The 27473-nt window shown below is 37.1% G+C and overlaps 3 protein-coding genes across 3 annotated transcripts in view; 1 reads left to right on the forward strand and 2 right to left on the reverse strand.

Annotated features, from left to right (window-relative positions):
- The window catches only part of LOC149051380 (adhesion G protein-coupled receptor E3-like), a 494984-nt gene that overhangs the window by 139317 nt on the left and 328194 nt on the right, over window positions 1-27473 (forward strand). The gene's annotated exons all lie outside the window — the stretch shown is intronic.
- On the reverse strand, window positions 1411-11605 carry LOC113683173 (adhesion G protein-coupled receptor L4). Its single transcript, XM_089186739.1, has 16 exons — window positions 11303-11605; window positions 9019-9048; window positions 7939-8306; window positions 7296-7485; window positions 6580-6684; window positions 6144-6231; window positions 5814-5892; window positions 5403-5449; window positions 4544-4673; window positions 4318-4412; window positions 4016-4118; window positions 3785-3935; window positions 3546-3630; window positions 3219-3285; window positions 2615-2697; window positions 1411-2491 (listed from the first exon to the last, which is right to left on the reverse strand). Exons 1-16 carry the CDS (start codon window positions 11382-11384, stop codon window positions 2362-2364), a joined length of 1833 nt encoding a protein of 610 aa, XP_089042865.1. The 5' UTR covers window positions 11385-11605; the 3' UTR covers window positions 1411-2361.
- Window positions 15644-25313, reverse strand: LOC149051393 (adhesion G protein-coupled receptor D1-like). Its single transcript, XM_089186689.1, has 15 exons — window positions 24725-25313; window positions 23593-23960; window positions 22946-23135; window positions 22284-22388; window positions 20364-20451; window positions 20021-20099; window positions 19408-19454; window positions 19043-19172; window positions 18785-18879; window positions 18484-18586; window positions 18236-18386; window positions 18022-18106; window positions 17804-17870; window positions 17227-17309; window positions 15644-16353 (listed from the first exon to the last, which is right to left on the reverse strand). Exons 1-15 carry the CDS (start codon window positions 24882-24884, stop codon window positions 16224-16226), a joined length of 1881 nt encoding a protein of 626 aa, XP_089042815.1. The 5' UTR covers window positions 24885-25313; the 3' UTR covers window positions 15644-16223.

Here is a 27473-nt window from a genome sequence, read left to right on the forward strand (position 1 = left end):
CAAGTTGGAGGAGGATGTTGTCCCAAAAATCCCGGGCTATTTATGGTGAAACACTCGATCGACCTTGGTATCAGTTATCAGGGGAATCAAATTCGCCAATAAAATATAAACAATTCTCCATAATTTGTTGCAGGAATATCTGTATCTTGTGTTTCAGTATGGATCTGCGTGTGAAGAGATAGCATTACCTTTTTGCCAGTTTTATTCCTTCTGAATCGAAAGCCATTCAACTCTGGACAACTTCAAATAACCAGAAGCGAAAGAAAATAAATACCAAGAATTTATCTTATTCCTCTAAGGCTACCTAGAAGTAAATTATAATAAAATGACGATTTTATGCTTCAGTTTCTGTTCCTCTGAGAATTGCTACAAGGTAGCACTGTTGTTGCTTTTGTTGGTATTTTAACATGTAAAATTAAGACCACAAGAATATAAAAGGTAAGGAGGGTTGATTGCTCATTTATTGACAACAAAAGGCTTACACCGAGATTATTTGAAGTTTCTCTCTGTTATACCGCGAAAACATTCGATCGAGACATTACATGCTCCTCATTAAAATGTTATTAATTATGTACTTTTGAATGAATTTTTGGACATATGACAAATTGAGAAAGCTTTTTGAATGGATTAAGTTCCATTTCTCAACCGCCACTCTCAGGGGAAAAATTCTGAAACAATAACACGAGTAAAAACGAGACTGCCGAGAGAAAACACTATGAATAGTTTTTATTTGTTTTTGTTTTTATTTGTTTCTTGGTTTGTTATTGATTAATTCTTGCCTCTATTGACAGTAATAATATCTTGATTACCATTATTGGTCTCCATAATGTTTTTTTCTTCTCGGTTGTGGGTTATGTTTCTTGAGCCTTCTTAAGCTGGTTATCTATACCTTCTCTAGAATTTTCTTATCGAACTTAATTCAAGATATACACAAATCTGAGCTAAGGAACAACACTACCTGGACTACTCAGATTTGATATATTTCAATGCCACTTTCATGGTTATTGCGAGGCTGGACATTCATTTTTCTTGGCAATCCACGTTGATACTTTCATTTACTTGCGAAGCTCGCTTAGCACCCGTTACTTCATCTGCAGTTGGGGTGACACCAGTGATCCTTCTTTTGAAGCGAGATCTAATCTGCATGAATAAGTTGATATCAAAACGATCTCAAGAACTGTACAACTCTATGTGCTTTGCATTTATACAGTCATAGAATTTAACTTCTTATTTCAAAGTGGAAGCCTTGCAAAAAATCTAAAGCTTATAAAGAGACTTCAAAATAAAATTTAATAACATACCTCTGAGTTTCTCACACAGTGAAGGAGGAATATTATGAAGCCCTGTTAAATGGCAATTTCAGAAATCACATTAACACCTTTAGTAGATTCAAAGTGCTTCCATACAAGCTCCCTTAACCCTAAACCTCTTAGTATTAAATATTGCTGGGCAGCAAAAATGTCCAAACCTATACTGCTATTAATCACAGGTTCTCTACTTTGTCTCTGTATTACACTAAGTTTACCACCTGGTAAACTTGTAAGGCAGGGTTAGTACAACTTCTTGCTTTTACGCGGTACTTTTCACACGATTCAGGAATATCGAGAGGAATACAATTAGATAAAGAAAACTTTTGTCATCTCGGGTATTCGATTGGGAGGCCTTTAATGTCATGTCCTAAATCGATTTAGTCTCAATAAGCAAAATTGTGATCATTGATGCAAAATAGATATGTGTTTTATTGTATTAAGGTTTGGTTTTTACTCCAGAAGACTCAGTTTCACTTTTTTATATAATTGTAAAGAGGGTCTTTGTTTTTATCGACAAATCTTAGAATCATGACCTGATTCCCTTTTTTGTGTCTTTTTCAACCCTTTAATTCCCATGAGTGACCGAGACAGAAATTCTTACAATATCAATACAAAATCAGGAAGACGAGTGATGAGAATCAAGAAAAGTATCAATAAGGGGATTAAAAGCTGATCTTATACCAAATCATCGGAAGTAAAATCAGAAGAATTGTAGAGGAGACAGTAAGGAGAATTACTAATAATATCTTGGGAGTTAAAGGGTTCAACACTGTTCACTAAAGAATGCTGTAACTGTTAAAAGTTCATCAGCCACGTAGCGTGTGTTTTCCAAGTATGTCTTAATGGGATAATTCGAAAGTTGTTTTTATGTCAGGAGAGACAAATTCTTAGTAGACATGGGCTGGGTGAACTTGTACCCTAAAATGAGGTGCACTTTCAGCACCGACTTTTACCTTTGTCAAGATTCATTCTTAAATCAGTGGTGAATCCACCAACCGCCCGTTCACCTTCATACTGTATGAGCACGGATTTCATTCACTAAAAGGTGTATTTAGTTTACCTGAATGGAGTTGGACATTATGAAAATGTAGGCAAACGCTTTCTGCAGGGGCGACAGAAGGCCAAATAGCCACGTGATCCCAAGCAAAGGAATCATCAACACGCATGCCCTGACATCAAGTCTATAAAATCATGAAAAAAAGAGAAAATCAACTTGTTGTGAATTGGCATTATTCGTGTAACATAGCAAAGTAAGAGGCTAAGGGCTTAGATGCATCTTCTACTGACGTCACAAAAATACTTACCTCATTTGTTCACTGATTTTGTCTTTTGCATGCTGCATGTTTGTCATCTCCTTGATAACTCGCACCAGTATCAATGTGTTTAACTGAGAACAGAAGAAAACGAGACAAAACAAAAAACAATCTAACTATACAAAGGAAAAGAGAAGTTTGCACTTGAGCTAAGTTCTCCTAGTGGCCTCATTGGATGTTCGTCAAAAGTTGAACCCTTCCCCTCCTCGTCATTCCACCAGACATTTCCCAGGTTTCCTTGACCATTGGTTGGTAAATATCCATAAAGCTTGGAGGAGAGGGAGAGAACCATTGTGAAAGCAAAATGTTTCGCCTAACAACACAAAACAACAACCCAGGAGAGACTCGAGCCAGGACTACTCGATCTGAAAATCTTTCGCGGTAACCGCTGACGGGATCTTCCTACAATAAGGTCACTTCAAGCAAAATTTATATTTCATACATATTTCAGCTTTCGTTGGCAACTATTGATTAGAGTCTACTATTAGAGTCTAGATTAAAAAAGCGGCGAGCGAAAAAAATGATCACGATGCAACGATAACCGAAGGCAAAGCGTGAAAGAGGGGAACGAAAAAATTTTAAGAATTTAACCTACCAACTCGATCAGTACAACGAATACAACAAATATCCAGATCTTGCCGTTAGAGGATGACATCCAGCAGCTGAATAAAAAATTAAGTATCCGAAACTTTGATAAATTATCAATTAATTAATAATTTTTTTGCGCATGCATGTACGCAGTACCCTCCATATCGGGTTTGATGACTAGTAATAAAAGGCAACAAAGAAATAACAAAACAACAACAACAGCAGCCACAAACCAATCAATTAAACCAAAAAACAAACAAACAAACAAAGTACAACATAAAACGAGGATTCGTGACAGGGAAATCACACGAGGAAAAAATCATTCAATTCTTACAAATTTTCACTGATATAGCTTTCAATCCCTGGCCCGGTTCCTGCTGCAATGCCCAGCGATATGGAAACAACGACAGCGGGTAGACCTGTGGACTCGAAATTCGAAGTGACAACAGAGTCAAATGATGATGTCTAAGATGATAATGGCGATGGTAATGGCGATGGTAATGTTCATGGTAATTAATGTCTTACTTTTCAAAAGATTATCAAATAGAGAATGGGTTTTTAATTCGTAGTTACCCCATGAAAATCCATGTGAAACCTTCATCTTGTCGTTGATATTGTAAACTTTTACAACAGACAGGTAGAAATAAACTCCCTCCATCAACATCCAGCAGAAAGCGGCCATTAGGAAATATTGCACAAAAGCTGCTACTGTAACACAGGCAGACTGCACAGGAATGAAAAAGTTGAGTTAAGATTTGGATTAAGGTCATAAAGATTTACTGAAAGAGATTCTTCTCTTCTTACCTTGTTCTCAACAGCACCACTTCCAGTTAGGAAGGTTATTTGACCTGCACCAAGTGAAGCGATTAGACTCACTCGAATCTGAGATAAAGGTCTCCTCATGTCTCTAATCAAAAATAAACAACTGATTTTATTCTACATCAGTTCAATTCTCATTTTATACAAAGTCTGATTATATTTTTATGATTCTACTTGGCTGCTTAAATAAATCTAAACTTTACACATTTAAACTGCTATAATCTCTTGTTGGTCTACATGCTCAGCTTGCTTTGGAATTCTTGGGTGGAACTATGTCATGTACTTACGTAAGAACAGCATAACTGATGATTGTTAAAGTGATTCCAACCAGAGAAAAAGATAAGCCCACATATGTAAGAATTTCCAGCGCTGTTTCGTCAGTCTTAAAAATGAATGCAAAAACAGTGATTCAATACCGGTAACGGAAGAGGGCTACACACCATTTAACCCAATGCTGTGTAGTCTAAGTTCTTTCTGAAATCAATGCATGTATATGCTTATCAATATTCCTACCTTACTTATAAAGTTAATGCTGGTTCCCCAGTCAAACTGCATAAGAACTGCAAAGTGAGTCAAATGATTGCAACTGCACTCGGTATAAATTTCGTTCCTCGATGTTAGGAGACACCCTTGTCCTGACCAACTAGAATGACAGCAGAAAACTCTCAGAATCAGAAGGAAATAATGAAATTAGTTCATTAATACCAAATGTCTCGATAGATGGATGATCTTGAGATAAATAAGATACTGTTCGCAAGAAAAAGGAAGGAATCCATGTAACATGTGGTGTGATGGCACAGAAAGTTGAGTTATGAAAGTTGTCTGATTATCCAAAATTTTCTCTGATCTTTAGATTCCAAATGAACAAAAAAAAAACCAAAAAACTGCCAGCTTTATAGACCGCTGAGCACGCGGAAGCCTGAGAAGGAGAAAAAAAGGATTAAGAGGTGACCACACTGTGTGATGTACCAGAAAATAGGACCTGAAAAAAAAGTTAGGCCCGCAAGGGATTTGAACCCATTACCTCTGCGATACCGGTGCAGCGCTCTACCAACAATTTTCAACTAACAGTTCAGTAGTGTTCTTAGCTGCAAGGATCTCTTAATTTTCGTTCTTGATCGCAATGCAAATATATAAATTTCATATATCTAAAATCATCATTCATCACTTGGATGGTTTATTTGGATCCAACACATTGACCAGCTCTCAGTTCGTTAGTTAGCTCAGTTGGTAGAGCGCTGCACCGGTATCGCAGAGGTCGTGGGTTCAAATCCCATAGGGGCCTGAATTCTTTTCAGTTCCTATTTTCAACTACTAGTACAGTAGTGTTCGTAGCTGCTATGATCTATTAATTTTATTCAAAGCTGTTTACCTGTTTTTTGAAGTATTCCAAAACACGCAGCTTCTCTTCGGTGCATCCTAAAACCGTAAAGTACCGTTATTATTACCTAGTACAGCGACTCGATGGCTGATGTGGAGGTGAGAGTGCTCTCGCCGGAATTTTTCAGAGCCCTCCTTATCACTTTAGATACATGTAAATAATGTTTAGAAAGGACCTTGACTTGATGCGATGATAATGTTATTAATAATAATAGCAATAGAAATGATAATAGTAAAGATAATAGTGATGATGATAATATTTATGATAATAATAATAATAATAATAAGAAGAAGAAGAAGAAGAAGAAGAAGAAGAAGAAGAAGAAACAAATTAGATCAAATCAAAACAAAAGATAAAGTTACGAATTCAGATGCAACTCTCTCTTGATAAATTGTAACTTACCGCTAGGTTTCGAAATCTCAACGTAACATTCTTCCGGAGAGTGTGGTTCTTCGGCCATATCGTTGCAGACAGGATATTACTGTTGATAGACAAACGAGAAAAAAAAAATAATAATAATTTAACCAACAAACAGACCGACAAAATAAACAAAGAAAATTTAATAAAAAGGCAGGAAAACAGAATCAAGACGAAAGAAACTAAAATAAACGAGAAACCCAAGTCGAGGTCGAGGAAACTTATGAACATGGCCTATAATGTAGGTTATTAGCACACCAAAGTAGATTTATTTGAGATGAAAGATACTAAATGTAATACTAAGTTTTAGCAAACCTGATTTTATTTACAGGAGCAGAGTCAGTCTGGCCTGTTTGGAATACCTCATGGAGATCTTTGTAAATGACACAAAGTACAACTGATCCTAAGATGTAATAATGAGAACAATTTTAATGCTACGAGAATATTGCGAAAAAAGGACAAGTTATCACGGTTTAAAGACCCTGCAAGTTTACCGGTGTGTTTCATTGGCATGTCCAACTTTGTAATAAGATTGATATATTTCGACCAAAGGACACATAAACAGGTAAAAAAAACGAAAGCAACTGGATTAAGATATCAGCCATTCGGATTAAATGTTCGTTATAACTTGAAACCCAGTTCCCCTTTAACCAATAACAGTGATAATCGCTAGAATAGTTTGAATAATACGACCAAAATATATTATTTTCTATGTAAAAAAAAAAAAAATTAAAAGATATAGCTCTCCAACCTTTATCCAAGCCTGCAACTGGAAGGCTGACATAGTTTTCTCCTTTATCATCCTCAAATTGTACTCCAGTCTCATTTTTGTGGAAAATCTTCCTGACCAAAATATCTAAATTCAAAACCGCGACTTATATTAAGTTAGGGCCGAAATAAATGCAGATGCTTTCGTAGCAGTCTCAAGTCATCGTCCTCAAAAGTTTTAAGACTAAAATGCTGGAAACCATCACTTAGAAGTATTAACTGCAAGTAGTTTGTAAGTCAAAGGAGTGTTCTCTGTTCAATTGTCAGATAAAGTGCTGGTCACCATTTTTAAATTAAAAAAAACATATCACTGCAGTGAATTCAAATGGTTTCTTATTTTTATTTCCATAATTTATTTATTCATTTTATCCATTTTTCCGCTCTTTTATCAGTTATTCATAACTATGACGATATTAAAGAACATACGCAAAATAGAAAGAGTTGTTGGAATCGCAGATTACTGACGAGCGATAGGAATTTCCTGTTATAAACTGCCTTAAAAGAGGTCCAAGACAGTTCATGTGTCGCGAAATGATTCGATAAAGGGTTGCTACAGACAAAGTTTACACCCAAAACGTCGAATAAGTAGTAGTGTTTGCAAATGTTTCGAAAATCTGCCACGAATGATGCATGTATTCATCCTGAACTCCGAATTAGAAATCAAGAAAACTTCCAAATCAGCTTTTAAGATCTACTCACCTGCATGTTTACCACGGATGTCAATCTTAGTTACGGTTTGATTAAGGCGATTTTGAGCATAATTCCCAATGAACTCCTCCAAATCAGTGACAGTGAGGAAAGTGCGTTCCATTTTTTCTTGCGTTACTTTATTTCCAGAAGAGCTCATCACTTCTTTTAGAATGGTGTCAACAAGTTTCCTTCCTGGGGACTGAGTTAGTAGTTCGTTTAGACAAAACTTTTAGTAGCCTAGCTCTTAAAGGAATCAATAAATTCATGGGTTACACAATCTGAGGAAAATTGAGCTTTCATTAACCAAGGCACCAGCAGTAAACTTAAGAGGAGTTTAATTTTATGATGACTCGATCGAACTCTTCTATTTATAAGCTATTGCTAGTGGTTTCTTAGTAAAGTGTTACGAAGATAATATGGAGCACTGAGTACAAGAATATAAATAACACAGGAAATACTGATAACTTAAGAAAGAAAGTGCTCGCGATTACATTTCGAGCTTTGCGTGATCTGCGTGATTGTCGAACTTATATCGATAACTACGCGGTCCGGGGTTAGGAGGGGGACAGGTTTAACATTCTCTAAAGGGTGGAATTGGAGGACCAACAACAATAGGCATTAAAAATGTTACAAGAAAATCAATCACACCTACCTCGCTTGATGGTGTTAGCTTGATGGCAGGAAACTTCAGTTTCCCGCACTGTTTCACTTTGATTCTGCCCAAACACGACGAGTCGGTTGTATTTGTCAATATCATAGAAAACTTCATGCGAGCTTTTTCATTTTTTCTGCATCTCCACATTTTAAAACAGTGATCTTTCCAAGAAGACGCCTGACTGAAAAAAGAAGTCAACTGCTCACACCAAGAGATACAACAGTCGCTGTCAATATATCTAGGTGTCTCATTGCCACATTTCATCCTATGCCAGTCCTGACATATTTCTTCAACCTGCTGCTGATAGTCCGAACGGCTCAGCTCTGGGGGTCCGACTGTATCATTGGGGCGGGAGCAGTGCCCATCTGAGTTATAAACGTAAACATCAATTAGAGACATTTTAAATCATTTAAATCTCCTTCATAAACATACTGTTTGTATTTTTTCTCAATTTATTTTTTTCTGTAAGTATACTATTTGCTTGACCTTTTTTTTTTCTGCTTGATTTTTCATCTTTCCACTTCTCGAATATCGTTTCACTGCTCGTATTCAACCCCAGCTACTTTTCCCACCCAGTAAGGAACGCATTGCAGTTTCGGTTTGCGTTTGTGTTGGTGCGGGTGTTTGTTTGTTTTGTATCAGTTTCCACTTCTCACTTCTAACTTTCCACTCTGAACGGAGTAGTGAGTGGTTGGTATCGAGAGTTTGTATAATATAATAAAAACAAAAACAAAAAAAAAAAATATATATATATATATATATAGTAGGATGTTCAGAAGCCTTAGTATCTTTTTCTGAATATTTTTCTTAACTGTTATGGATGGGTCCCGCTACTTAATATGTTACTTTCTAAGGTTTCTAAGCCAAAACCTCCTTTCGTTTGCTTTCCCCCCTCTTTTGGACAATTACTAGCAATAACATATCAGTGATCTTTTGGAATAGGTCGCTTCTTAAGATTTATTTAGCAACAGATAATTTATTGTTCAACCCATGACGGCAGAGGTTAACTAGTTGAACAGTGTTGAATCTTTATAATTTTTTATTTCCCCTTTTTTTTTTCGCCTAGACAATACATACCTCGTGCTGAAATTGGCATGGCCGTACCAGCTGTAATGGAGACAAAACCAAAAGATATAATTCCCCAATTCACAGCCATACCGCAACAAAAGGGGTGGGGAAGGGGCGGGGAAAGAAGAAGGGAATGGATACTTGACGAAGATGTGAAGAGATATGTGTCACGCCTGCTAGAGAAAGTGCCATCAAAAAACATAGGCAATAGCACACAGAAAAAAAGTATTGCTATTTATGACGCAATATCTTCCTACAAGAACATACTGATGGGAAAATGGCATCTTATTCAAAAGCAACGCACTGAATCACATCGCAAAGGAAATTCGTTAAAACATATCCTAGTCAGAGCTAATCTCAAAAATTTAAAACCGCATGCGAATGGCGGGAGTCCTGCAGTACTTTTTAACTCGTCATTTGCTTCTTGTGACCTGCACCTTGCGCGAAGTTTGTCGACGCTCTGATGCAGCAAAATCTCTGCAAGTTGGCTCTTGGTTGAACCTTTTTGCCCAAACTTCCTGTCATTTCACAGTTTGAAGGTGGCTTTCAGAGCAAAAGTCCTTTTCGTTCGCACAGTAGCTTTAAGCCTTTTTACGTGAAGGAATGCGGGATGCCATCGAAAGTTCCAGACACACAAAAATTCCTTAAGGAAATTGCGAGAAACCCCTAAAATGGCTGCCTAGAAAAAAAAATCTTTATTTCTGAACACATGAAGCGCATGAAGCCATCGTCCACGTCTATACGTATGTTATCAAAGCATAGAACAGATAATCGGTGCTTGACGGAACTATACACCCGAATATTTCAACCAAAACAGTTCCAAACTGATTCTGGTCGATAAGAGGTAAAGTGGATTGATCTAGAGTTACCAAACGTCACCCTTTCGGTATCTTTTTTTTTTTAATTAATTTTTTTTATTATTATTGATATTTCAAAGGGAAAGCACGGGCTAGAAAAAGTTTCCCTTAATCAAATGTTCCTGACTTGCTGTGTGTTTTCCTTGCTTGAAATCACTTTTAAAAAATTAGAGATTTCAAAGTTTAAATCCGCCATATTTGTTATGATGTAGTTATGACGTAGCAATGGTCAAGGTTTGTAATCTCGACTAAGAAGGATAAAAAACTAAGAAAACAGCAGCGAGGAGAGCGATAATGACTCAATTCTCGACATGGATCTTATTCCAGACGTTGTAATACGTCCAATCATGTTTTAGCCCTAACATAGCTCGTGTTCAGAAGAAGAAGAAATCGCCATTGACGAAGCAACTCAGTAAAAAATAAAAGGAGAAACATCTACGAGCTCACGTCTTGGAAATTGCGAATGGTGCTCTTGCTCTTGATGATCAACTCGATCTGGAATCGAAGATAACTAATTCCTCTCAAATAAAATACTTGTTTCTAAAATGACATTTTTTTTTTAGTTTTTACTAAAAAACGGCGCAGCGCCGGCGACGGATTTATTTTACATCGCTAATTCTGTGATGTAAATTATTATTGAAACTGTAGGAACCAGGTTTCGTTGTATTACTGAGCACGGATTATTTGGACCCGTGTGTTTACTGGCCAATGTTTTCAAAACAGCCCTTGTTGGCTTTCACCAAGTGAGAAATGAGAGACTTGAAGATTATCCGTCAAATGAGTAAGCAACGACAGAGTAAACTTTTTTTTTCTCACAAAACTCATGCAAACAAAACGCTTAAGTTGTTTGCAAGTTAACCTGATACAAACCGAAAAAGAAAGACAGCGGCTGTTTATTGTCAGCTATTTTATTAAAAGTGTTGTTGTAATCTTTTGAAGGGCCAACTTCACCATAATATTTAATTGCAAATAGACCTTTAAGAAAATTACCATACAAGCTACTTTGGGAAAATAAATATAGGGTATCTGCCGTTCTAGGTTTGTTTCATATATATAAACAAAGCCTCTCGTTATATGAAGAGCGTCAGGAAGTCTCCTGTTGTCGAACATTGTTGGCTTATGATATCGATCTTATCATAAATGACGCCTCAGTGCTTGGCGAAGTAGAATTTGTTTGTTTTAACTGCATTTGTCTGAGTTCCGTTCCGAACTGGACAAAACGAATTCGAATTCCTGAGGAAAACTTCTTTCAACAAAAGTAAAATTTTCTAGACCGTACTTTCTCTTTAAAAAGCTCTTAAGAGAGCTTTAAAGAGCTCCGTCGAGAAAAAAAGCGCAATTGATTGTACAACATGCAACCAAAAGCCTTCTTAACACATCGAGTTTTTTTAAAGTGTACATATTTAAAGGTTACTATATTACTTTTTAATACTCACCAACCGCTGGTGCAAGAAAAACCATTCTCCAGAACAATTTAGCTACAGTTTTCTTTCGAAGTTTAGGATATGAATTCGGCATTTTTAGGATCACCGTCTCGTGAAAGGAAGGAAGAAAACAGAGACCAAACTAGGCGTGAGTTTCTAAACACATTATTCCTTGGGTTTGTTGGCACTGACTTGACCAGCTGGGTCCTTATTTTCTTTATAAATTCAGACAATATTAATACCAAGACATGACTAGAATTATATCTCGTATACGAAAGTGTCACGGAAACCACTAAGAAGTGGCAGGTGGCAACTGCTATTGTCTTAATTTGAAATAGCGGATGACAAGACAAAGAGTCACAGCACTGTTTTTTTCCCGGTATTTTTTAAAATTGTAATTCACCCATAGGTTGGGCACACACTGACGTATTTGTATTATTGACATCGCAACTGAGAGACGTGTAATGAATGATCATTAAAACAAAACAAAGAGTGTTCAATTCATTAGGTGTCTTCATTGGAAACTGGGCCGAATTTCCTAGTCTCCATGACGAACTGAAACGAGGTTGAGAAAGTTTTATCTGTTTAAAGAGGAAATTTTCAACTTAATGATTCATTATGTCTACCAGGGGAAATTTTCGTGTTAAGCCTCCATTTAATTACAATATTTTCCTTTTTTTGGCATCCCTAAATGAAAGACGAAAAAACTGAAACAAATACACCTTTAAGAATTATACCTCCTCTGCTATCTAAGTGGTGTTTTACGAATATAGACTTTCTCGAGAGACTAAAACTTAGCTAAGCTGACAGCGGATAGCAATTGAAGGATGTAAAACAAGGATTTTAAACATTACTCTATTGGTATCAAAGGGAAATATAACATCTCATTTTAATGCCGGCAAAACGAGAATTATTAGTTCAAGGAGACAGAGGAAAACGAGAAAACGAAAAATTAAGACGGACTTAAGGATGTGATAATCATCAAACGTCTGCGAGGCCTTCAATCATAAACCTACTAATGGAAAATTCTCGCATATTTTAGCATTGCAATAAGGCGCCTTGCCCTCGTGTTCCCAAACAAAACTTCATAATCTTCACTTGACGTGCGGCGCTTATCAACTTTACATAAAATAATGGTTAAATAAGTCCTTCTGTACAAAAAATTTGAAATACTACCCACTTCAATCATACGAAGAAGTGTTTCTGTCATCCTTGCGTGTAATTATTAAAGCAGATGTCTCCGAACCATGATTACGGCGCATATTCGTCTATTACATGCACTACTATTATCATTATCATTTTAATTTTAAAAAAAGATATATATATATATATATATATATATTGTTGTTGTTGTTGTTGTTTCGTTTCGTTTCGTTTCATTTTTTTTGTCTTTTCATTTGCTATAGACGTAAGTCGAGAAGTATTGGCCACAAACTCTCATACTGAGGTGCTTTTGGTATCAATAGACAGACGTCAAAACAACGGAAATGCTGACCAATACCTTTATTTATAACATTGGCTCAGACTACTTAGACTACAACTGATTTTGAAGAAATACTTGCGTGATCAGTGCTGAGTTAACACTTCATGAATCAAGTTATAAAGAAGAGGAAGTCCACTGACCTAAACGTTAGACAAATTCCGGGCTCGGAAGTGCATTTTTTTTTCTGTGTTCCCTTGCCAGATTTATATGGGTCTGCATGAAATATGTTCATATGAGTTATTGACCGAGCGTAAAGTCAGGATGGCTGGATACTGGCCGGGTTCTATTTTTGCATTTAAAAACGCAGAAAAAGAACGAGGCTAATATTCAGCCACCTCGACCGAATAGGCTTGGTCAAGAGAGTTTACAATCTCTTGACTTAGTCAATAAAGGACTTACGATATTGAAAAAATATTTTGCTTTAATAAAAATCAAGAACGACTTGTTTATTTTGAGAGCCGAGAAAGTAAGCCACCGTGTGTGCGACACGATAAACTCAAGAGGGTCGTTTGATTTTTTTTTTGTTTTGACTGCTTCTGCCGCTTCTTGCGACTTCGTTGCTAACACTGTCCAATAGTTACAAACTTTGTAAGTCCGCTTCACGAACTTTTTTTTCTTGCGCGGGACATAATTGTCCAAATCGCGTTCTCTTGGGGAGAAAAGCATATTGTTCAAATTCATAAACTCATGAAGATATTCGAGGGTTTGAAAGTAATCGCTTTCTAAAGTGCTGCCACGAGGTCCGAATTGGGAAACAAATGTGAATGTGAACAAAGTCTATTCAGACAAAGAAAGAAAAAAATGTATATCCGAGCCTGCCAATTGTGCGACCTACAACTCAGTGGACTCCCTCGTCGAGGTCTGTAATTTGGTTTACGACTTGTTAATTCCATTACTGAGTAGACAATAATAACGTTATCATATTTTTTCAAAATCTATTGTACTTAAGAGTCTGAGCCAGTGATACATGGAGATGTATTGGTCAGCGTTCTCATTGGTTTGCCAGCCGTCATTTGATGCCAATTGTTCATAAGTGTAATGGTTTGCAGCCAATATTTATCGACTTCAGTCTAGAAAATAAAGAAAAAGGCTGATTAATATCAGCGAGTCTGCAATGTGACATGAATATTGGTGGATGTGGATGTTCGCTATAACAACAAATGTTAAATGATTGCATTGGAGGCTTATTACATTGAGGACCAACTGTTATTATACTTAGGACTTTATTACATTTAGGACAGTTATTACATTTAGGCCTTCAATCAAGGCACTAGACGGGAGTATCGAAACGTTGGGTCTATGAATTGTAACTTCTTCGGTTACATTCATGAAATCTGTAAACCAGAGCAGCATCAAACCATGTCTGATTGTCCACCTGGTTGCCATGTGAACTTTAATATATTTTATGAGAAGGATATCATGAAACATAAAGAGGGTTGATTCCTTATGTGTTAACAATAAAAGGCTTACATGGAGATTATTTGAGATTTCTTTCTGTTATTCCGCGAAAAGATTCGATCGAGACATTGTCAACCATGCTCCTCATCAAAATGTTATTAATTGTGTACTTTTAAATGAGGAAATGAATAAAGTCTTTTTTTTTCGACACATGAGCGATCGAAAAAGCTTTTTGAATGGACTAAGTTCCATTGTCAAAAATTCATAGTCTGACGCTCAAATCTCAAGCTGTAGTGAGTGTTTTAGGAGAAACAGGCTTATCAGAATGGTCACTCCTAGAGTTAACGAGGAGATATTTCTCAACCAACACTCCCTGGAGAAAAATTCTGAAACAATTACGCAAGTAAAAACGACTGCCGAAAGAAAAAACTATGAATAGTTTTTTTGGTTTGTTTGTTGTTGTGTTTTTTTTTTCAATCCTGTCCTCTATTGAGAGTAACGATATTTTGATTAGCATTGATCTGCATAATATTTTCTCCTTTTGGTAAGATGTAGACCTTCTTAACACAAATGTATCCAGTGCTCGTTTCTTTGACAAGGAGGAGACTTTTAGATTAATTGAGATGTTCTTTTATTAATCTTCGGATCGATACAAAGCTATATGAGCATTACGAGGGTTATTTGTGCGTGTTCTAATTTTTAAGCTAAGAAGCAACAATTCGATAACAACTCAGGTCTCAAAGATTTCAGTGCCACTTTCATGGTTATTGCGAGGCTGGACGTTAATTTTCCCTGGCAATATCACCATGTAGGTTTCATGTACTTGAGAAGCTCGCTTTATGCTTGTTACTTCAACTGCAGCCGGGGTGACACGAATGATCCTTCTCTTGAAGCGAAATCTAATCTGTATAAATAAGTTGATATCAAAACGATCTCAACAATTGTACAACAAAACGTGCTTCGAATAAATACAACCATCGAACTGATTGAATTTCTTATTTCAAAGTGGAAGCTTTTGGTTAAAAATCTGAGCAAAGTTCTAAATTACAAAGAAACTTCTTAATAAAATTTAATAGCATACCTCTGAGTTTCTCACGCAGTGAAGGAGAACTATCAAGAAGCCCTGTTAAATCACAATGCAGGAAATCACGTTAACGCCTTTAGTAGATTCAAAGCGCTTTCATCCAAGCCCTCCAACCTCAACCCTTTCAAGATTAAATTTTGCTGGGTAGCAAAAATGTCCAAACCTTTACTGCTATTAAGCATGAGTTCTCTACTTTGTCTCTGTATTACACTAAGTTCACCACCTGGTAAATTTGTAAGGAAGGGGTAGTACAACTTCATGCCTTCACGGGGCACTTTTCACGCGCTTCAGGAATATTGAGAGGAATATAATTAGATCAAGAAAACTTTTATCATATCAGGTATTCGATTGTGAGGCCGTTACTGTTCTCTTGTCATGTCCTAAATCGACTCTGGAAAACTGAGTTTCACGTTTTCATATAATTGTAAAGAGGGTCGTTTTTTAAAAGACAAATCTTAGAATCATGATCTGTTTTTCCCCTTTTTTCTTTTTCAATCCTACAATTCCCATGAGTGACCAAGAGAGAAATTTTCCTTAAAATATCAATACAAAATCAAGAAGACGACTGATGAGAACCAAGAAAAGTATCAATTAGGGGATTATTAGCTGATCCAATACCAAATTCTCGGAAGTAAAATCAGAAGATAATATCTTGGAAGTTAAAGGGTTAAACACTGTTTTCTATTACTGTTACTGTTAAAAGTTCATCAGCCGCGTAACGTGTGTTTTTTCAAGTATGAATTAATGAAATAATGTGAGAGTTATTTTTGTGTCAGGAGAGACGAGTTCTTAATAGACATGGGTTAGGTGAACCTGTGCCCTGAGATGAGGTGCACTCTGAGCACTGAGTTTAATCTTTGTCAAGATGCATACTTGAAACAGAAATATCTCAATCAGAGTTAAATCCACCAACCGCCCTTTTACTTTGGTACCGTATGAGCACGGATTTCGTTCACTAAAAGCTGTATTCAGTTTACCTGAGTGGAGTTGAAAATTGTGAAAATGTATCCAAACGCTTTATGCAGGGGCGACAGAAGACCAAATAGCCACGTGATCCCAAGCAAAGGAATCATCACCACGCATGCCCTGACACCAAGCCTATAAAATCACGAAAAAAGAAAATCAAGAGAATTTGCTTTTACGAGCAAGTCTCTGAAAGAATCAAACATCTTGGGAAATGAAAATTTTCAACCCCCTTCAAATTTTGCATGCGGTTAGGCGCTCAGAGGAGATGCATAAAAATACTCTCTTTGAAGGTCGCAGCACTCTTGTTGCCATGGCAACGACGACTGCTTGTTTGAGGCCTGAAGCCTCATTGTCATACAAAAACGTCGCAAAAAGAGTGAAATGATTATTTTTCTATCTCAAACTAAATAAAACATTACAAGTTGGCACTTCTACCATACATAGTAACGTCCTCGCCAAATTATAAAATATCTGATTTTTGATTACCCCTATGGAAAGTAGAGGCAGGCCCGCAGAAATATTTTTCCATATTTAAAACTACAATATTATAACCAGCTAGTTGGCTTGGTTTCAGTTCCATAATCAGTGTACTTTTGGAGAAATTTATATAAACGTTTTCCCTGCTTTACCCACATGTCACTTTCAATAATAGAAGTGCCAACTTGTAATGTTGTACTTAGCTTGAGATAGAAAAATAAACATTTCACTCTTTTTTTGCGACGTTTTTGTATGAAAATGAGGCCCCAGGCCTCGAACAAGCAGCCGTTGTTACTATGGCAAAAAGAGTGCTGCGACCTTCAAAAAGGGCATTTTTGTGCATTCCCCCTGAGGGCCTAACTGCATGTAAAATTTGAAGAAGGGTTGAAAGTTTTCATTTCCTAAGATGTTTCATTCTTACAGACGTGTTCTTACCATTGTTGTGAGTTGGCATTATTCGTATAAGACAACAAAGTATGAGGCTAATGGCTTATAAAAATCTACCACTGGCGCCGCTGAAATACTTACCTTATCTGTTCTCTGTTTTTGTCTTTTGCATGCTGCATGATCATCATCTCCTTGATAACTCGCACCAGTATCAATGTGTTTAACTGAAAAAAAAAGTGATAACACCATGGATAACTATTCAAAGGAAAACAGGAGTTCGCACTTGAGCTAAGTGGTCCTAGCGGTCTTAGTGGATGGTGGTCAAAAGTTTCCCCCTAACCTTTCCCTCTCCCCACCATTCCGCAAGACATTTCTCAGGTTTCTTTCACCATTCGTCAGAAAACATTTATACAGCTGGGAGGAGAGGGCGAAAAGCATTGTGAACGCAAAATTTTTTGCCCAACAACACAACACAACAACCCGGTAGAGACTCGAATCAGGATATTCAACCTAAAAATCTTGCACGGTAACCGCTGACGGCATCTCTCAACATAAGGGTCACCTCAAGAAAAATTATATATACTTCATGTTTCGTTGAAAACTATTGAACAGAGTCAAAGAGGTTAAAAAAGGCGGCGAGAAAAATGCTCACAAAACAATGATAACTGAAGGCAAAGTGTGAAGGATCAAAAGGAAAAACTTTAAGAATTCAACATACCAACTCAATCAGCACAACGAATACAACAAATATCCAGATCATGCCGTTAGTGGATGACATCCAGCAGCTGAATAAAAATTAATTACGCGAAACTTTGATAAAGGATCAATTAATTTTTTTTTTTGCGCATGCATGTACGCAGGACCCTCCAGGCTGGGTTTGATAACAACTAAAAACAACAAATAAATAACAAAACAACAACAACATTTATTTCTTACAATTTCTCACTGACATAGCTTTTAATCCCTGACCCGGTTCCTGCTGCAATGCTCAGCGATGTGGAAACGACGAGAGCGGGTAGACCTGTGGATTCGAGATACGAAGTGATAACAGAGTCAAATGATGATAGTGATGTCTAGCTGATGGAAATGTTCATCTTTTACTTTTCAAAAGATCATTAAAGAGAGAATGGGTTTTTTATTTCATAGTTACCCCATGAAAATCCATGAGAAACCTTCATCTTGTCGCTGATATTGTAAACTTTTACAACAAACAGGTAGAGATAAACTGCCTCGATCAACATCCAGCAGAAAGCGGCCATTAGGAAATATTGCACAAAAGCTGCTACTGTAACACAGGCAGACTGCACAGGAATTAAAAAGTTGAGTTAAGAGTTGATTGAAAGTCGTAAAGATTTACTGAAAGAGATTCCTCTCTTCTCGTTTGATATAACATCTCACCTTGTTCTCAACAGCACCACTTCCGGTTAGGAAGATCATTTGACCTGCTCCAAGTGAAGCGACTAGACTCACTCGAATCTGAGATAAGGGTCCCCTCATGTCTCTAATCAAAAGTAAATGACTGATTTTATTCTAAGTCAGTTCTATCCTCATTTTATACAAAGCCTGGTTATATTTTTATGATTCGACTTAGCTGCTTAAAGGAATCTTAGATATGCATTTAAACTGATATCATTTCTTGTTGATTCTATATTCTGGGCTTGCTTTGGAATGCTTCCGTGTAACTATGTCATGTACTTACGTAAGAACAGCATAACTGATGATTGTGAAAGTGATTCCAACCAGAGAAAAAGACGAGCCCACATACGTAAGAATTTTCAGCGCTTTTTCGTCAGTCTTAAAAAATGAAATCAAAAACAGTGATTCAATATTGGTAACGGAAGAGGGCTACACACCTTACACCTGGATTAATGCAGATGTAAGAAAAAGTGCCACATCAATGCTTTGTGCTCTTATTGCCTTCTGAAATCAATGCATGTATGCATAGCAATATTCCTACCTCAGGTAAAACTTTATTGCTAGTTCCCTTGTCAAACTGCATAAGAACTGCAAAGTGAGTCAAATGATTGCAGCTGCACTCAGTGTAAGATTCGTTCCTCGATGTTAGGAGGCACCCTTGTCCTGACCAACTAGAATGACCGCAGAAAACAGTTAGAAAAGCAGTCTTTAGATTCTAAATGAACAAAACAAACAAAACAACTGCCAGCCTTACAGACCGCTGAGGACGCGGAAGCCTGAGAAGGAGAAAAAGAAGGAGTAAGAGGTGACCACACAACGTGATGTACCAGTGCACAAAAGCAAAGTCCTTAAGCAAATTGATAATTTGAAGTGAACGATGTCATCAACTCATTCAAATCGGTTTACCTGTTTTTTAAAGTATTCCAAAACACGCAGCTTCTGTTCGGTGCATCCTGAAACCGTAAAGTACCGTTATTGTTACGTAGTACAGCGACTCGCTGGCTAATGTGGAGGGGGTAGTGCTCTCGCCGGAATTTTTCATACCCCCCCCCCCCATCACTTTAGAGAAATGTAAAGAATTATTCGCAAGATTTTTAGTCTGTTTCCTCTCTTTAAAGAAACTCCCTAAAGAAAAATAAGACCTTGACGTAATAAGATGATGATAATATTAATGATAATAATAAAAATAAATAGAAATTGTAAGGAAAACCAAATCAGATCAAAACCAAAGAAAAAAGAAAACGCAACCACAAAAGTCACAAAAACAAACACGCAAAAAGAAGAGAAAAAAAAACAAATCAGTAGTATATGCAACGACAAGCAACAACAACAACAAAACAAAAACAAGCAAAAAAAATATAAAAAAAATATAGCAAGACCAAAATGGAACAGAGGGATGCATAAGGGAAGGTTAAATTTAAAAATTTTATCTAAATTTTCCAGAAATACTAGCCCTGTTCAAACTCTATTTCAGAGTTACGAATTCAGATGCAGCTCTTCTTGATTAATTGTAACTTACCGCAAGGTTTCTAAATCTCAACGTAACATCCTTTCTGAAAGTGTTGTTCCTCGGCCATATCGTTGCAGACAAGATATTACTATTTAATACCCAATAGATAAACAAACAAAGCAATAGTTAAAAAAAAACAGCAACAACAACAGAAAAAAAGAAAAACAATCAAAAGACAAAAAGATAAATTAATAAAAAGGTAGAAAAACAAAATGAAGACAAAAGAAACAGAAACAAACGAGAAATTCAAATTGAAGTCCAGAAAAATTCTCTTATGCCGTATGTAGGTTATCAGCATACCAAAAGAGATTTATTTGAGATGAAAGATATTACATGCAATACTTTAGCAAACCTGATTTTATCGACAGGAACAGAGTCGGTCTGGCCTGTTAGGAATACTTTATGGAGATCTTTGTAAATGACACAAAGTACAACTGATCCTAAGATGTAATAATGGAAACAATTGTAATACTACGAGAATATTGAGAAAAAAGGACAATAAGATATGGTTTGATGCTACTCTGGTTTACAGATTTAATGAATGTAACCGAAGACTACTTTATGGCAAATAGGGTGGTGAGAATCGAAAGCGAGGTATTTGTCAGTCGGTGTGGGTAGGTTTACGGTAGACATTTGTCTCTAAAGTACCCTAAACCCCTCCGGACACATTTAAAAAACAAGAGAGGGCAAATGTCTATCCTTTTCACGCTCAAGGGTGAATTGGATGGATGGATGATAGTAGATGCCCTTGTACGCAAATTGCGGGGTTTTGAGGCAAAAAGACAGCAGATGAATAATATCCTCTACAGGCAAAGAAGTTCTTTGTCCTAAGGAAGCATCTTCTCTAAGTCTCTCCTCCGCAACCTTAACGGCAAGATCAACTGGGATTTTAGTGAAGAGAGAAACAACGTCGAAAGATACTACTTCTTCTTAAGCGTTAAGAGTATTATCTCTTATGAAATCCGCAAATTCGCAGACATTTTCGACAGTGTAATCAGTATTCCCAACAACAGGCAACTAAATTCTTGCAAGATAACCAGAAATTGCATAAGTCGGAGAACTAACAAAAGAGACAATGGGTCTCAAAGGAATTCCCGGTTTATGAATTTTAAGTAAGCCATAAAAACGTGGACATAAGCCTTCGTTGCTGTATAACATTTTTTACGTACAGTCACTAATCTTACAAGCTTTTTTTTTTCTTTTTTTTCTCACTACCTTATTTGCCATAAAAATTCTGTAGCCAAAACTTTACTCAGGAGGGCTGACTGTCTACCATCGTCACTCGATTCGAAGACTGAGGAGAGGAAATATGTTTTTAATGTCCTACAGGCAAATGGCTATCCAAAAAACTTTCTCTGTAACTTCAAGGGAACCAGCGACTGGTTTTGCTGTTATTCCTTACATTCAGGTGTTACGGAATCCATCAAGAGAATTTTTAACAACCACAACGTTGAAGTTGCTCAAAAACCTGTTCAGACTTTAGGGCATATTTTCGCCAAACCTAAGGATCCTGTCACGAAAGAACAACGAACCGACGCCATTTATTCTGTTCCTTGCAATGACTTTGATAACAAATACATCGGACAGACCAAACGTCAGTTTGGTACACGTTTGAAAGAGCGTCAAAAAGTGATTTTCTTTTACAAAAAAGAACAGTCAGCTTTATCGGAGCACACAGGCCTTTGTTTGGAAACTTTTTATATTAACTCCGCCCACACTCCTTTAAATCGTGATGATGGCGGCTTACTTCCTTACGCCTCTTTACACCTCTTCGGAGAAAAAGCAGCTAATTAGTGATCATATAAAAGGACCTCTTGTCGCAGCGTTTAGATCACCCCTGATGAAGGCTTTGGACAGGAGTGTCGAGACGTTGGGTCTATGAATTGTAACTTCTTCGGTTACATCCATTGAATTTGTAAACCAGAGTAGCATCAAACCATGTCTGATTGTCCACCTAGTTGCCGTGTGAACTTTGATATAAAAAAAGAACAAGTTGTCACGGTTTAAAGACCCTGTGCGTTTATTGGTATGTTTCATTGGTATGCTCAATTTTGTAACAAGAATAAAAAACCTCGACCAAAGGAGACATAAGCTAATAAAAGAAAATCGATACAACTGGATTAAGATATCAGCCATTCAGCTAGAATTTTCTTTAGTACTTGAAACCCAGCCCCCCTATGACCAAGAACACTAACAATCGCTAAAATAATTTGAATAATACGACGAAAAGATCTATCATTATCTAAAAAAGTGAAAAATACAGCTCTCCAACCTTTATCGAAGCCTGTAACAGGAAGGCTGACGTAGTTTTCTCCTTTATCATCCTCAAATTGAACTCCAGTCTCATTTTCGTGGAAAATCTTCCTGACCAATATATCTAACAGCAAAACAGCGACTTATTTTAAGTGAGGGCCAAAATAAATTCAGATGCTTTCGTAACAGTCACAAATTGTCGGCCTCAAAAGTTTTGGGACAAAAAGACTGAGGAACCATCACTTAGAGGTAGTAAATGCAATTAGTTTGCAAGGATCATCATTCAAAGGAGCGTTCTCGATTCAAATGTCACATAAAGTGCTAGTGATCATTGTTACTAACATATATTCGAAGGGTTTTTCATTTTCTTAATTTATTTATTCGTCCTATTCATTTTTTTTTCACTCCCTCATAGCTTATTCTTGACCATGACGATATTGAAGAACACATGGAAAATAGAAAGAATTCTTGGGAATTGGAGATAACTGATGAGCGATAGGAATCTGCTGATATAAACTGCCATAAAAGAGGTCCAAGGCGTTTCATACCTCACAAAACGTTTAAAAAGTTGTAGCGTTAGCAGATGTTTCTAAAATATGCCACGGATGATGCATGTATTCATCCTGAACTCCGAATTAGAAATCAAGAAAACTTCCAAATCAGCTTTTAGGATCTACTCACCTGCATGTTCACCACGGATGTCAATCTCAGGTACGGTTTGATTAAGGCGATTTTTAGCATAATTTCCGATGACTTTCTCCAAATCAGTAACAGTGAGGAAAGTGCGTTCCATATTTTTTTTAGTTACTTTATTTCCAGGAGAGTTTGTCACTTCTTTTAGGATGGTGTCGACAAGTTTCTTGCCTGGGGACTGAGTTAGTAGTTGGATTAGACAAAACCTTCAGTAGCCTAGCTCTTAAAGGAATTAATAAATTCATGGGTTACACAATCTGGAAAATCGAGCTTTCTTTAACCAATAAACTTAAGAGGAGTTTAATTTCCTGACGATTCGATCGAACTCTTCTATTTACACGTCATCGCCGGTGGTTTCTAGGTAAAGTGTTACGAACATACTGTCATACATTAAAAATGGAACGACTGATTACAAGATTATAAATAACATAGGAAATACTGATAACATATGATAGAACGTACTCGCAATTACATTTCTAGCTTTGCATTATCCGCGTGAAAGTCGAACTTATATCGATAGCTACGCGGACTGTGGTTATGAGGGGAATTGGTTTCTACAGTGTCTAAAGGGGGAGAATTAAAGGACCAATGACTATAGGCACTACAAATGTTACAAAAAAATAAAATACACCTACCTCGCTCAATGGTGTCAGCTTAATGGCTGGAAAATTCAGTTTCCAGCACTGTTTCACTTGGATTCTGCCCAAATACGACGAGTCTGTTGTATTTGTCAATATAATAGGAAACTGCATGCGAGTTTTTTCATTTTTTCTGCACCCCCACATTTTAAAACAGTGATCTCTCCAGGAAGACGTCTGACTAAACAAAGAGGCCAACTGCCTACACCAAGAGCTGCAGCAGGTTTTGTCAATAGACTTAGGTGTCTTATTGTCGCATTCCATCCTATGCCAGTACTGACGCATTTTATCACGATGTTGCTGACAGTCCGAGCAGTTCAGCTCTGAGGGCGCGAGTGCATCATTAGGGTGGGAGCAATGCCCATCTGCGTTAGATTCGTAAACATTAATAGGAGACATTTTGCATTGTAAATACTGTTCCTCGTTCATATCATACAGTTTATATTTTTTATCGATTTATTTATTTTTATAAGTATATTACTTGCTTGTCTTTTTTTTTTCCACTTGATTCTTTATCCTTTTACTGCTCGAATTCAACCCCAGCTGCTTTTCCCACCCGGTAAATAACGCATTGCAGTTTCGGTTTGTGTTTGTTTGGGTATAGGTCTGTTTTCCTTGTTTTTGTTTTTGTTTTTCGTTTTTTTTGTTTTCCTTAGTATCAGTTTCTCACTTCTCACTTTCCATTCGTTGAACAAAGTGGTGAGTGGTTGGTATCGAGAGTTTGTATAAAATAATAATAATAATAATAAAAATAAAAAAAAGATTATTAGGATGTTCAGAACCCTCAGTTTTTTTTTCTTAACTTTTTCATAATTGTTTAGGATGGGTCCCGCCTTGAGTAACATGGTACTTTCTAACGTTTGTAGGCCACAACCCCCCTTTTTTTGCTTTTCCTCCTCTTTTGGACAAATACAAGCAATGACATATTAGTGATCTTTTGGAATAGGTCGCTATTTTAGATTTATTTAACAACAGATAATTTATTGTTTAACCTCTGACGACAGGGGTTAATTAGTCGAACAATTTTTAATCTTTATAATTTCTATTTCCTGTTTTTTTTTTTTGTTTGTTTGTTTGTTTTTTTTTTCGCCAAGACAAAACATACCTTTTTCGCCAAGACAAAACATACCTTGTACTGAAGTCGGAATGGTCATACCAGCTGTAAAAGAGACAAAATAAAAATATATCATTCCCCAATTCACAGCCATACCAAAACAAGGGGTGAGGGCTGGGGAAGGGGGGGGGGAGCGGGAATCAATAGCAAGATAGTTGCATAGATAATAAGGCATCTAATGGAGAAGTGGGACTTCTTAGTCAACCATATGAGGGCAACTGGGTAAAATCGTTTGTATTACTCTTGTCGTCTTACAAGGGTCGTGCTTTACCAGTCGTAAAGGAAGGATTCATAGAAGGAGAAGCGTCACGCATCCTAAGAACAAATCCGACACCCTCCACGTGTCAAAATATGCTTTAAAATGGGGAATGGAGGAAACTTGACGAAGATGTGGAGAGATTTATGTCAGGCTTGCTAGAGAAGGGCCATCGAAAAACAAAGGCAATAGGACACAGAAAAAAGTATTGCTATTTATGACGCAATATCCTCCGGCAAGAACTGGATGGGAAAATGACATCTCATTCAAAAACAACGCACTGAATTACATCGCAAAGAAAAGTCGTTAAAACATATCCTGGTCAGAACTACTCCAAAAAATTTAAAATCGCTTCTGGATGGCAGGAGTCCTGGAGGTCCGTCTCTACTTTTTAACTCGTCATTTACTTCTCGTGACCTGCACCTCGCGCGAAGTTCGTCGACGCCCTGATGCAACAAAATCTTTGCAAATTGGCTTTTAGTTGGACCTTTTTGCTGAGACTTCCTGTCATCCCACAGGTTGAAGGTCGCTTTTGAAGCAAAATCCCTTTCGTTCGCTCAGTGGCTTTTAGCCTTTGATATGAAGGAACGTGGGATGCCATTGACAGTTCCAGATACAAAAAAATTCCTCAAGGAAGTTGCGAGAAACCACTAAAATAACTGCATACAATGAAAAACTCATTATTTCAGAAGACATGAGGCACATGAAGCCATAGTCCATGTCTATACGTATTTTGTCAATGCATGGAACAGAGATTCTGCTGACCGCAGATAGCAATTGAAGGTTGCAAAATAGAGATTTTAAACATCACTCTATTGGTATCAAAGGGAATTAAAATATTTCATTTTAATGCCGACAAAACGAGAATTATTAGGTCAAGGAGACAGAGAAAAACGAGAAAACGAAAAATTAAGACGGACTCTAGGATGTGATAACCATTGCTACTTCTTTTACTAACGTCATGCAACGTCTGCAAGGCCTTCAATAATAAACCTACTGATGGAAAATTCTCGCATATTTTAGCACTGCAATAAGGCGCCTTGGCCTCGTGTATCCATCGAAACTTCATAATTTTCACTTGACTAGCGGCGCACTTCAAATTTACAGTTTTTCTTGAAATATTGCTTGTTCAGTCTGCTTCACTTAGGCCCTACATAGCGACGTAAAAGGATTTGATGTCAGTCTAACTTATTGCAGAGTGAGACTATAAACGGTTTGAGTCCAAATCTTTCCCCCTTATGGCTTAAAAGGAACTTAGCATTTTAGCTTGTAGATTCATTATAACATCTTCAGTGTCCAATTGTCATAGTTACACTCATAAATAGGAGGACGATGGGTGGATTAACATCGCCCATACACAGGTGGCGAAGGATTATAAAGGATAAGGTTTTTCATATACAGCATTTCGTTTTGTTTCGATGTTATTTTCAGTTTTCTCCTGCAAATCAAACTGAAATCTGTGCTTGTGACTATCGGGTATCCAGCTATTAATCAATCGAAACACGATACAGACGCGATACAGAAAAAAACCTAATATTCTAAATCTACCACTCTTTTATTTGTTTTCAGTTGAAAACTGTCAGAGTATTTATATCAATGTCCTATGTTGACAATCACTGAGGCAGCATGACTGGTTTTTGCAATTAAGATGCCAAACGTATATCACTCTAACACATGGTGTTTCTTGGTCGATTATTTTAGTTGTGAAAAGATAGAGGGGCTGCAGCCAGGATAAAACATCTTATGAAATCTAAAAACGATCTCTGGCTAAAACTTTTAAAAATACGAGCTTTCGGCTGTTTGCGCTACAGCCTTCAACGGGTAAAATGATAAAAAGGTAAAAAATACTAGGTGTGAAGTACAAAGTAAAAATTAAAAATGCTGATAACTAAGAATGTTTGTTAAAAAGAATGTTGCATTGTCCGGGCAAAGGACAGGAATTGTTGTCCGCATTGGGAGTTAACTTGGAATGCCACGCTTCTAGTATTTTTCTTGTTCTGAAACCCCCTTTGTCAATAATAGATGCATTATCAAAGTCTATTGCGTGACTATTGGCCCTGACGTGATTGGCAATTCTTGAGCCTTTTGCCGCGGTTTTCACATTTCTGAGGTGTTCTTTCTTTCTTGTGTTGAATGTTTTAAAAAAATGATTGAAAAAACATCCAGGCCAACAAAACCCGATGCTCAACAGTGTTGTCCCCGGAGGAACTTGTTGGAACATTTTTCAAGATGGTCGAGGGGTCCGAATCACGCAAGTCGTTCGCCTCTCTTCCATACATTCAGGCGTAACAGAACCTCTGACTCGTGTCCTCAAAAAACACGACATCACAGTGGTGAACAAACCACTCATCACCCTTCAACAACAGTTCCCGGCCCCAAAATTTCGACCATCGTTGGAATCGCAAACAAATTTTATTTATAAAATTCCTTGTGGTGACTGTTCATGGTGTTATCTTGGTGAGACTGGCAGGGCCTTCAATCCTTACGGAGAGCTTTTATTTCAAGTGT

The sequence above is a fragment of the Pocillopora damicornis genome, chromosome 1 (assembly GCF_964200805.1).
Source record: "Pocillopora damicornis chromosome 1, jaPocDami1.2, whole genome shotgun sequence".
In the NCBI taxonomy this organism is placed as follows: Eukaryota; Metazoa; Cnidaria; class Anthozoa; order Scleractinia; family Pocilloporidae; genus Pocillopora; species Pocillopora damicornis.

Coding starts and splice junctions, on each gene's coding strand:
- LOC113683173 (XM_089186739.1), bottom strand. CDS start 11,384: ATGCCGAATTCATATCCTAAACTTCGAAAGAAAACTGTAGCTAAATTG. Junction 8,307..9,018: donor CATGCCAATTTCAGCACGAG/GTATGTATTGTC, acceptor TTTATAACTCAG/ATGGGCACTGCTCCCGCCCC. Junction 4,119..4,317: donor ATCAGTTATGCTGTTCTTAC/GTAAGTACATGA, acceptor ATTTTTGATTAG/AGACATGAGGAGACCTTTAT.
- LOC149051393 (XM_089186689.1), bottom strand. CDS start 24,884: ATGCCTTATTATCTATGCAACTATCTTGCTATTGATTCCCGCTCCCCC. Junction 20,452..22,283: donor TGTTACAGGCTTCGATAAAG/GTTGGAGAGCTG, acceptor ATTACATCTTAG/GATCAGTTGTACTTTGTGTC. Junction 16,354..17,226: donor AAAAACAGAGAACAGATAAG/GTAAGTATTTCA, acceptor GTGATTTTATAG/GCTTGGTGTCAGGGCATGCG.